This window comes from Anas acuta, chromosome 3 (assembly GCF_963932015.1).
Source record: "Anas acuta chromosome 3, bAnaAcu1.1, whole genome shotgun sequence".
Lineage (NCBI taxonomy): Eukaryota > Metazoa > Chordata > Aves > Anseriformes > Anatidae > Anas > Anas acuta.
In genome coordinates, this window is record NC_088981.1 from 55,612,399 (window position 1) to 55,624,122 (window position 11,724).

The 11,724-nt window shown below is 43.7% G+C and overlaps 2 protein-coding genes across 3 annotated transcripts in view; both read right to left on the bottom strand.

The window, feature by feature from the left end:
- The window catches only part of PHACTR2 (phosphatase and actin regulator 2), a 134,400-nt gene extending 125,633 nt beyond the window's left edge, over positions 1–8,767 (bottom strand). The window contains exon 1 of one of the 2 annotated variants that reach the window (XM_068677217.1): positions 8,547–8,767. In XM_068677217.1, the coding sequence (XP_068533318.1) occupies positions 8,547–8,697 (151 nt within the window). In that variant the 5' untranslated portion in view covers positions 8,698–8,767. The remainder of the gene's footprint in view (positions 1–8,546) is intronic. The other variant, XM_068677220.1, reaches the window with a different exon arrangement.
- LTV1 (LTV1 ribosome biogenesis factor) overlaps positions 1–11,724 on the bottom strand; it is a 350,847-nt gene that overhangs the window by 136,594 nt on the left and 202,529 nt on the right. The gene's annotated exons all lie outside the window — the stretch shown is intronic.

Below are 11,724 nucleotides of genomic sequence, written 5' to 3' on the forward strand. Positions count from 1 at the left end.
GAAATATTCCCCTCTCTAGAGAGCTGTTTCAGAAACCTGCTGTATTCCTTTTTCAGAACTGCTCATGCCTTTCCTCTCCCAATTTAACTCGTTGTGCTAGCTAGATAGACTTGGCTGAAAAAGCAGATTCTGCTTTGAACTGCATTAGAAGGCACTGGCCTTCTTCTTTAAGGATAAATATATCAATATGTACTAAAAGCTCTATTAGAGTTTAAAAATATGTTTGTCTTTGTATCCTAGAGAAAAACCTACCGTACCATATACCCTGTGATAAACATCCATGCCACACAGTGAAATGGGTGCTGCTAGCTTGTGAGCTACAAGCACCTACACAATCACACATTGACTTGCTCACCATGTGAAGGTCCTTTTGGACAAATTCCAAGTTCATTAGGTAAATAACAGAAAACTCTGAAAAGGAATGAATCAGTCCTTTGGAAAATTTTCTCCAAAATGATTTTTGCTATTTGCAGATCAGAAACCATTGTTTATCTCTCAAATTCCAAAGAATATGACAAAACTCATGGCAGATGTGCCTCCAAAGACTTAAATAGCTGGGTAGCTGGGTGGCAGCATATTTTTTGTATTTGCCATCCACTGAAATAAACATCATGTGAAATATTGCCACTCAGTTTTGTTTGCAGCAAGGCATAACAGGAAGATACCATTAAAAAAAAAAAAAAAAAAGTTCAGGACTCCAAATTCAAACGGATGGAAGAGGGATGCTGTATCCCTGAGGATCTGTAAATCTCCCTCTCTGCTCACTCCTAAGAACAGAGTTGGGAGTCTATTCAGAGAAACACCATAAAACTGCAGCCCAAGTAATGAAAGCAGCACTCCATGCTCCATCCCTGGGGCTGGAGCAGTTAATGTCATGTGTTGGGATGTTCTCGGGACTGCCACTCGTCTGCTATGGATTACACTTGTGCCAGTTGTGTAAGCATAAGGACATGTTTCAAATCCAAGCACTCTGATCTTGTCCAAACTGCTCTTAATCAGAAAATAAAATCAGAATTATGCCTTGCAGACATGGCCTTTTCACGCTTTGCTTTGGTAGTACACAGCTTTTTTTCAGATAAAAACTAACCATCATTTCAACAGTGGTTTAAACCACTAACATTAGCTGTCAACAACGACACTAGGCAAGAGTGGAAATAAATAAATAAAAGAATAAAAAAAAAGAAAAAAAGATGACTGCTAATTATCTGTTCACTCACAAAGTTTAAATATAGCTGGCCCTGACTGCACACAAAGAAGGCCTACAATTAGGACACGTTCAACTACAAATGTACCACAACCCCTTTCTTTACTCTGCTTGTAGATGATACAAAACAATACCTCAACACCAACTCCAGTCGGTGCCTGTAATTTTCTTGAGTATTGGGTATATTAGTCACAGATGTATCTTAAAGGCTGTGGTTCTCCACCAAAAATGGAAAAGAAAAAACGTGCACTTGGGGGGGGTACCTTTGTTCAGTGTGCTCCCTAGGTTCTGGAGCCATGAAATCCTGAAATTTCTTACTCCTTTAAGACAGCATTTTAACCTTTAAAAAATTTGTTATCTACTAATTTGGCCATAACAAAATAAAGTGGCACTGATCCGTGTTCCCTGTGCAGGTGGATGGGGTACATGAAATTGCCATAGTGAAATTTCTGTGCCAGGAAAATTCTGACACTTCTCTGCTGCTTTTGTTCCTATTCCTGCTCCCCAAATCAGAAGGAAAAAAAAAAACATATATTGAGTTTTCATATGATGAAACTTTCTAAAAATTGCAGAATGATTTTCAAACTTTAATTAAATTAAAGTTTGAAATTTTAATTAAATTAATTAGTTTTAATTAAATTAAATTTTTCAAACTTTGTCAAGTATTTCTCCTGAAAAATACAGAAATGTTATTGATATCAGAATTGTTTAGACAAAAAAAGGGGGGGAGGGGGAGGGGGAGGGGGAGATTTTTACAAGACCTTATTCCAAGATAATACATTTTTATTCAAAATATATTTGCGAAGTTAACAACTTTAAATAATGAGAGGATTGTGCCAGAGTTCAGCCTTTTCATTGGGGCTTTGGGCAACCTGGTCTGGTGGGAGGTGTCCCTGCCCATGGCAGGGGTTTGGAACTGGGTGGGCTTTAAGGTCCCTTCCAACCCAAACCAGTCTGTGATTCTGTGATACTATAAGACTGTGCAAACGTTAAAAAATATGGGGCAAGCTGTAAGATACGGTTAATTAAAAATAACCATTCAATGCTACATATTCTGAAAAAATAAAGCTTTAAGGGAAAATATGACGACTATTTTAATGAGAATTCATGTTCAGACAGTGTTTTAGCATTTGAACAGCAGTCACATTGCCATCACTGGCAGAACACTTCCTCTTCTTTACTTGCCTCTCAGCCCCCAGTGTTTTGGCTGAGTATTTCTCTGAATACAGCAAAGTGGTTTTAACACAAGAAATAACACAAGAAATGGGAAGGGCAATCTAGTCTCTGCCAGAAATATACAAGAAAAATAAGAAAGAAGAGGGGATAGAAAAATATCTTACCACTGAAGCTGTCAGTGGTTTAAGCTGCTCCTTAGCCACACTTCTTACAAAATACTCTACTTGAGAGCAAGGCTGACTTGCGTTTTATCATCTGTGAGTTAATGAAGCTTGAGGCTATATTAAAGTCCTTGATACTGATAAACCTTACCAATATTTCACTGTTTCAGCCTTTCAAAACTCAAAAATCTTACTAACGTTGATGGCACTCGGAATTCATACAACACCACGTGTTATTAAAAGTCCAATTCTGCCTCAAAACTGTGCAACGAGGAACAACTTTTCTCATCTGACTATGGAGGGAAGTGTTGTCTGCTTATAAATTCTGCTTGTGTTTCAGGAATACCACGATGCTTTAGACGTGAATGAAAAGCAAGAGCTTCTCTTGTACTGGTTTTTAAGACTAACAATTTTAAGACTTTTTTTTTTTTTTTTTTTTTTTTTTTTTTTTTTTTAAGTAATTGAACTTAAAACAAAATCAGGATTTCCTATTTTTTTTTTCTCGGTATTTTTTATTTTGTTCCACTTGCTTTGTACCTGGGACAAACTTTGGCATCTGTTAAAAATAACAACTTACTAGGTAAAATCTTAGTTTTCTGTTAGAATATATTCAGTGAGAACCACTAAAAAATTCAGAGGCAAGACTAATACCAACGTTAGTTAAAAATGAAATCCTACAGGATTTCTGGCACTGAGAAATTCCCACATCAAAAAATTCCCACATCCCAGGCTGGGAGAGGGCAAGAAAGCTACGTGGTATACAATAACGATGGATTTGACTGATGAAACAGTTAGGCTCTAGAAACAATTTTTATTTTTTTTTTAGTTTATTTTTTCAGAACAGATTATTTGCATTCAGCTAAAGGAGTACAAATTCTTCTTCAGCCACTTAATAACTTCTGGCTTCTGACTTGAAGTGAGATCTGATACTAAATGGTTACTTGCTAGAAGCCACACATCAGCAGGAAGTGCTAAATACCAAAAAGGCCTTCAGAAACTAAAGCACACACAGTGGCAAAATGCTGAACAGATCACAGAGTGAGCCACTGATCTCTTGCTGCAAAAGACACATTCAATCACACGCTGCAAGTGTTTGCAATCTAATCTCTACTTAGCCAACCACTGTGGTTATTGCCACACTTAGAAAATACTCTTTTTTTATCCAGACCAAGTCTGAATATTTGGTTGCAAAGTTGCTGTTCCAGAAACCGTGTCATATGTAAAAGTCATATTGTAAATTGTAGAGTTAACCTTAATGCTTAGGCTGAGCTCATATCAAGAATTTACTCCAGTTATTCTGCAGGAGCTGGTGTGGAATAATGTCTTTTAGTCCGTTATTAAGCAGACTCTTTGTTGTATAATGTTTAATTATTCCTGGATTTTTCCTTAACACAGTTTGGAAACTACAAATTATATATAAGAATGACAGGAATCAGATTTAACATTAAGGGATGATGGCCTAAGCACGTTTTCAGTATATTACAAAGAAGTAGGTGCTCCAATTGTATAAGTACAGGTTAAATTGCATGTGCTTGTGATTGCTGCCTATTCCTGACAGTTCAAGTTTCCAAATTGGTGGGAAAATATCAATGTGGATTTAGGGAAATGACACAGTCCAGTCACAGGTATTGAGTTTAGACTCTAAATCACAAGGCTGATGATTCGTCTTTACTTTGACTATAGTTCTCTATCCTGAATTACCTGCCTTATCTTACAAAACTCTGTAGTTTGATTTTGTAGTTTGATTTTTGATTTTTTTAAAAAATCCAATGGAGAAATATGTTTTCCCCTAACTCCTGTATCTTCGTATAATTTACCAGAACAATTTGCCTTAGTTGTGAGTATAATTCCACATCATGGGCTGTGCCCCCCTCACCCCCGTGTGCTAAGTGAAAGACACAGTCTTCCTAACAGCCCTCCCAAAGCACATCTGATGCCTTCTTTACAAACACTGAGCTCCATTCCCATAGACCTTGGTAGGACTCTTGCTTGGTGTACATGCCAATAAGATCCAAGAAGCTGTGAGCTGTAGCCATTTTGGCAAATATTTGTACAAACACAAAGAAACGCAGGCAAACATAAACGTCTACCTTCCTACCTGTCCATAATTTACCTTTTTCCCTAGGTTTTATGCCCCCAGATAACCAGGCCGACATCTAAAATAAGAGGTTTTGGGGGTTTAACTCTTGCTAGATGCTAAAATACCTCCAGTTGTCAAAAGTATTTTATTTCTTTTGTATCAACCAAAACCTTTGAACTTTAAGAAGAGAATCTGAAATTTGCAAAATGGAGCGCTCTATTTATGAGGAGCTACAATATGTCCAAAATTCATCAATTTCCTTCCCATCCAGCATCAGCCACTCTGATGCTCTGGTGATGGCATGAAGGGGGTGATTTTAAGCCACCTCTTCACCCACTCTCTTCTAGGGACAGCAGAAAGAGCAATCCTAGCTGTTACTCATTAACATTTTGAGTAAGCTAGTGTGCAAATGACCACTTTGCTAGCCCAATATTCCCAGGATAAACCTGTGATGCATGAATTTTGAGTCAGGACTGTCATTTTCACTCAGCCTGTCACCTGAAAGGTGTGCATCGGATGCATGGCCTGATATAATTCCTGTCTGAATTCTCGGGTAGTTTTTTTTTCATCTGTCATCAGAAAGGCAGGAGAAAAGGACTGGAAACAAGCATTAGGAGCTCACCTCTCTATCTGAAAGGTGCACTTCTTAGCAGTGAAACAAATTATCCGACATGTCTACTTCTTGCTAAAGAGTAAACCTCAAGAGGAACTGCAACAATATGACAGTGTCAGTCGCACAAAGTACACTAAATGGAGTGGAGAAATGTGTTTTTTTTTTTGACTTCTGGTCTGAGAAGTAAAGTTCCCTTTTCACGAAGACGCACCTCACCACAAACCTCACCACCTTCGGAATAAAATGCAAGACTCTGTGCTTCAGGCTGTACAGCAAAACCCACAACAAGAGAGCAAACCAAAAACTGCCTACGTGGACATGCAGATAAAGAGTGGGCATGGCTAGGTGTTGGCTGTGTGCTGTAGCATCTGGGGTTTGAGCATAAAACCTGTCACAAACTGCACTGCAGGCAGCTGACACAAAACAGAGGCATCCCCCTCTGCCTGGGGCCTGGGTCCCAGCACTCGGACTCAGAGCTGCCCTTGGCCCCACAGCCACCAAACCTGGGTTTTGAATAACTTCTGAGCACACATTTGAATAGAGTCTGCATTTCAAATGTAGTTTAGTCCCCTCTGTGCTGGGCAAACCAAGAAAACCAGCTAATGTGACCTGCCATCAGCTGGGTTGCAGTCTAGTTGCTCAGTGTGGAAGGCTGCCTAAGGGTACGCAACCCAAGCAGGGGTCTTGGAGTGGCACCAACACTGCTCTGAAATTTTAGGAGAGCATCTTTTCTTCACCAGTCTCCTAGAGATGCTCTTACAGTACAGCCCCTTGTTAGGCAGGGTGTGCCAAGATGCTTAAATGATTCACAGCGATGCCCTCCACAGAGCCTATGAACTTGTATGACATTAAACCTTTTTGGGTACAGATCAAAGCCTAGGTTGTGCTACCCTTACTCATGCCAAGAATGACTTTTTTCTTCCCAGGGTTGCACCAGAAAAAGTGTTTGAAGGTAAAGGTTAGTCCTGACACAACAGTGGGTGATGTGATGCAACCCAGAGAGGGAAAGTAAGTAAACCTCTACTGCTAACCCTAAATGAAAAGGCCAGCTTTAAGAAGTAGGGGAAACTTGAAAATTTATTATCCTCGCTAACTGGACTGTGGCTGATGAAGTGAGATTCTGTACGGTGATACCAGGAAGTTGCTGCTTTCAGCACATGCTAGCAGCAGAGGAAGGAGGGGGGGTAAGAAAGCAAAGGCAGCACAAGCATTGGGAGAACCTCATCAGACTCACTGTGCTAATGAGATATGTGCAGTTCTGACCTGGAATAACAGGCAGGTGGATTTCACAAACTACTGCCAAAGCTGCTTTTAGAAAGGCTGATGTGTTTTCCTTAACTAGAAGGGTCTCTACAGATACCATCTCTTGACAGACCCTGCACTGAGAGCGGCAGGTTGGGAGGTGGCAAAATGATGGTGTGAACCATTGGCAGGTACCAACCCATCACTCTGGGAGCGTGAACAGACAAAATCATCTTCCCAACGCAACCAGAGTCAGAATCTAAAAAGAAAGAAAAAAAGAAAGCACACAACAGAAACTGCAACTTGTGACTAACAGCTGGAGCCGAACTACTCTAGGAACAGGCAGTAAGCAAACATTTTGCAGGTTATTTTAAATGCAAGTTGTTCTTTTCTAAATGGGGCAGCTACAGCACAGGTAACATCTGATGTAAATGTGTGACCTACTTTAAATTAATCAAATGATGCAGCCAGAGAAAGAAGTAGAAGCAATAATAATAAGGCAGTTCATACGGTTCCCCTAAGTGCTTCACATTTCTGTCCCCATTACGGTTGCTCTCCAGGTTAGTGGGGGAATGCAAAAGCAGGTTATTTTAATGGCATCTCTGTACAAAAACTATTCTCTGACCACCACGTTAAAAATTAAACAGCTTTCAATCTTTAATGTGTGCTTTCCTTTTTACAGGGCGAATCAACAGTTGTGTGCCAGCACATAAGTATTTTTATTGTGCCCAATGAGCAGCCAGAAGGATATACAGGAAGCAGCAATGGAGAAAATGTAGAATGAAAGAAGAGATTTTGAAAAAATTAAAAACAGAGAAAGCAACACTTGTCACTTGCTGGCAGGAAGCACATCCTCAAAATTGAAAGAAAAAAAAAATCTAGTAGGGCAACAGGGAGACCTAAATTTTCTGTTTGAGAAAACTATGAATCACAACACATCTATGGAAACACCACCATTTTCACCTCTACTGGATTTACCATTCTCATTTAAAGCACCCAGCTCATCGCTAGTAGTCTTTAAAGTTAAGCTGACAACAAATGCACTCTAACACTGACATTGGCTCGGCCCTGTCCACCTGTGTGATGATCCCTCTGCTTCCAGGTTAAAACATCTCGTGTACACATCGAGCTGGAGGGTGTTGTTCATGCAGCGCTCTTCCAGATGAAACGCCTTACACCTAAAAGTGGTCCTTTCTGGTTTGGCCACACCGCTGACACTTCCTCCCTCCCCATGCTTCACATGTGCTTGAATGTAACTTGTGTAGAAAAACATAAAAATGTAAAGCAGAAAATGATGCAGAAGATGGCACGTACGCTTCTTTTTGTTTGCAGCCTCCGGCCCTGTGAGTTGAATCTGCTACAGGCTCCTTGCACTTACCTGGCTATTGCAAGCCTCCCTCCCTCTCTACTTGTCAGGTACCCTTATATTTGAGCTTCACAGGCAAATGGTGTGCTTCACCTTAATGTTCCCTGAGGAGCAAACGTGCGAGGTGCAGACACCACACACCATGCTGTCCAGATGATGCTGTGGCACAGGAGGTCCCTGCATGCTCTGGGACTCCCTGAGCTGCTCTGCCCCGCTCACACACAGCCTTGGTGGTGATGGGGATCACAGGTACCTCTGTGCAACGGTGCATGAGCCCATCCAAAATATCCGCAGCACCAGGGACACGTGTGTTCACAGTCCGGTTTTAGTCAGCAGGGCAGTGCTGATCTGTAACTGGGCAAGCACACGTGTCCAAAATGTGAGACCAGAATTTCATTTTCCTTAATACCCAACCTGAGGAAACAGCCTGAGCAAAGAGCAGCCTTCACCAAGTATGCATTGATTTTACTTCGGCCACTTTTAAATATCCACGCTGTGAAGCAGGGTCCTCGCTTCCTCTCGTTCACAGAGCAGAGTTGCTCCTAGTGCTGCAGGAAGCCTGCTTGGCCTCACAGGGCCAGCTTCCAACCCCGCATCGCCAAAACGAGCAGGAGGAGCAAAGGACCAGGACGACCCCCGCGCTGGGGGTCCGGGCAGCCTGTGCGCTGCCTCCCCCAGCTCCCTCGCCCCCTGCACCCCCTTACCTGAGCCGCCCACGTTGGACCTGAGCAGGCAGCTCCTCCGGGAGGAGGAGAAGGACGAAATGTCGCTCTGGGAGCGGCCGCGATGACCGGGCAAGGGCCAGGCGGGATGCGGCTCCCCCGCTCCGGTCCCCGGCCGCCCGGCCATCGCCATCGGGGAGCCGAGAGAAGGAGGGAGGCGAGGGAGAGCCCGGAGGGGAGGGCAGAGGCAAAGTTTGCAGAGGAAGAGCCGCCCCTCGGCTCCGACCGCCCCGCCGCGGAGCCGCCCCGCCGGGAGGGCGATGGGGTTTTTTGGGGGGTGAGCGATTTCGGAGAGGCTGCCAGCATCCAGCCCCCGTGGTACCGCGGGGGGAGAAGAGCCCCGGGGGGATGCAGAAGAGCCGGGGGGGTGCGGAGGGATGGAGGGAGGGGACGCGGGGGAACCCCCCCCTGTAGCCGCGATGAGTCAAACACACACCCCGGCTCTCCGGCAGTGCTGTAGGGACAAGTTTGCAGCCCCACAGCTCAACTTTTTGTGCCCAGCAGGCTGGGAAGCTTTTCATCTGAGAAGCAGGATCCACGTTGAGCTCGGTGCAAAGGGAAGCCGAGCCCTGCGGTTTCCATTCTTTGTTTGTTTGTCTCGCAGACATACTTTGCGAACGCGGTTCGACGTCAGAGGAATGGTTCCACTGCTTTTGCTGGGCAAGTGAGTTCACATCCTGCCCTGAAGAAAAACCCAAAGTTTTATTAATAGCAAAGATCAACAGGGCATTTAAAACATTTTAATGTTTTTAACCCAGCCACTCTCAGATAACCCACTATCCAGTGCAAGGTCCCATTCAGACCACATGAAAACACCCTCACATCTACCCTCACCAGGTCTGAACCGAATCCTATCAGGTCTGAAATGCACCCACGTCTGTTCATTTTCTGTCTTCTGCTTCCCGCTCAGGAACCAGGCCCTCCTTGCAATGCCAAACCCTCACAGCTCCCCAGGTGCGCTCATTTTGCAGCCTTCCCAGCAGTCACACCACTTGCCTTTCTCCGAGCAAGTGATCCAGTACATGAGGCTCACATGTCAGCAATTAGGCAGGTCTTTTCTGCTCAGCACCTCCCAGGGGACTGCCTCCATTAGTTCCTCTCCTCCTTTCCCATCTGCAGACAGCTTTCTCAGTAGATCTGTGCTGGGAGAGGCAGGGAGCTCCATGTTTGCAGACCTTCCTGTGGGGGCCAGGTTACTCCAGCATTGCGCAGGAAAAATTGTGTTTAGAAAGCTTCCTGCAAAGTCACGGACACGGGTCCTGCACTATTCACCAAGTCTAATAACATGCTGTTTTCATGATTTACCCCTTACAGCTTGCATTGTTACAGGTGTGGCTGTGCACTGAGGACCTTTTCTCTCACAGGAGGAGTCAACATGTGTGGGCTGGTGACATTTTCTGAACCTGTTTAAGACTTAATCGGAAGTGTACTCATAACTTCTATTTACCATTTTCTACCTTTGTTTTCTTAATTCAAAGGATGTGAGAAAGGTCATTAAACAAAATATACAGTTCATGCTTTACATCTCACTAAAGTCAATAGTTCACTGACGGTGGTGAGCTTTGAGTGAGACCTTTTTTTTTTTTTTTTTTTGATTATTTTTCCTTCAAAGTATTTTGGGCCACAGAGCAATTGTAACGTTGTCGTGCTGTAAAGAATAAGCTTCAGAGTCTACTTCAAAACTCCCACGTTAAGGAGCCACTCCATATCTAATCCTTTGTTGTTGGCAGCAATGAAAAAGAAAGGTTGCAGAATACGAAGAAATCTGAAGATAAACTAGAAAAGATACTATAGCAAGAGGTCAAAGGTGTTTAAGAGTTTCTTTTCAGAAGCAAAATGACATCTAAAGAAACGAAGGTAAAAGAAGACCCAGAGAAAGTAGGTCAGCATTGAATATGAAGAGGCAGAAGATGGAAAAAAAAAAAAAAAAAAAAAACAAACCTAAGGGCTCCTAAGTGTGATATCAAAGTGTACTTGTAGATCAGAGTAATGTGAACGATTGGTCAGAAAAAGCAATATTGTGGAAGTAAAAATGTTTTTTATCAGCCTGTAACTTACACTCATAGAGGTATATAACTGAGAACGCCGCCCTCCTCCCTTCACCAAAAAAAAGAAGGTACTTAAGGTACTTCCCTTTTTTACACAGCCCTTTAAATAATTTTGGATGCAATGTAACAGCTGTGGTTAACGGCTCTGGAAACTGAAGTTCTATTTCCCTAGATCAGGAAAAGCCCTAGCAGTATACATCTTTCAGAGGTCGAGAAAGATTAATTTAGTTGACTGCTCATTTATTTATTTACTTATTTATTAACTGTTCTGATGAGATTGCCAAAGAAAATGTCACTCATTGTGATGATTTTGGAAAGCTGTTCTTTGATGATTAAGCCAAGTTATTTCACAAAGGCCGTCCAGTGGCCACTAGGGCCTGATGAAAATATATGCAATTCAGGCATCAGAGAGTGGAGAACCATTAGCCTGAGCAAAAATGATGCTGGAAAAAGTATGTTTTAAAGATGGTGCCTGCAACCCATGATCTGCTGCTGCGCAAGAGCTGAACATCATCACCTTCTGAGGTGAGTGTGGTGGTTTTACTTGGGCGGGCAGCTGAGCTCCACCACAACCACTCTCGCACTCCTCTGGTGCTGGCAGCAGAGCCAACCTTCAGTCCTGGTGCTGGCTGCAGGCCCTGCTGCTCCCTGCAAGCAGGTTTTTTTTTTGGTAAACACTGAGGGAGAAGGCTGGGTGTTTGGGACACCAGCCGTGCGTGGCCAGGCACTTCCAGCCTGTGGCATGAGGAAGGGCAGGTTATCGACCAAGACAGAAGCCAATTACTTATTTATTTTTTATTAAAATCCTCCTATTCAGGCAACCCTTGCTGATAGAGCAGCCAGGTGAAGCAGCACTGACAGGCAGCAACACCTCGACTCGTGTGCTTTTCCACACAAGAAGAGGGGAACCGCGAGGCTCGGTCACCCAGCCTGGGGGCAGGCAGGGAAGGAGCAAGGCTTAGGAGGGGATGCACAGGCAGTGACAGGAACCCCCCAGGAGCCCGACACACGCCGGATAAGCGTGGCCGGGTTGAGCCCGACCAGCCCCGGCTGTGCTCGGGCTCTCACTCCGGGCGGGGGCCGGCCCCTTGTGCAGGAGCCACCGCCCCCAG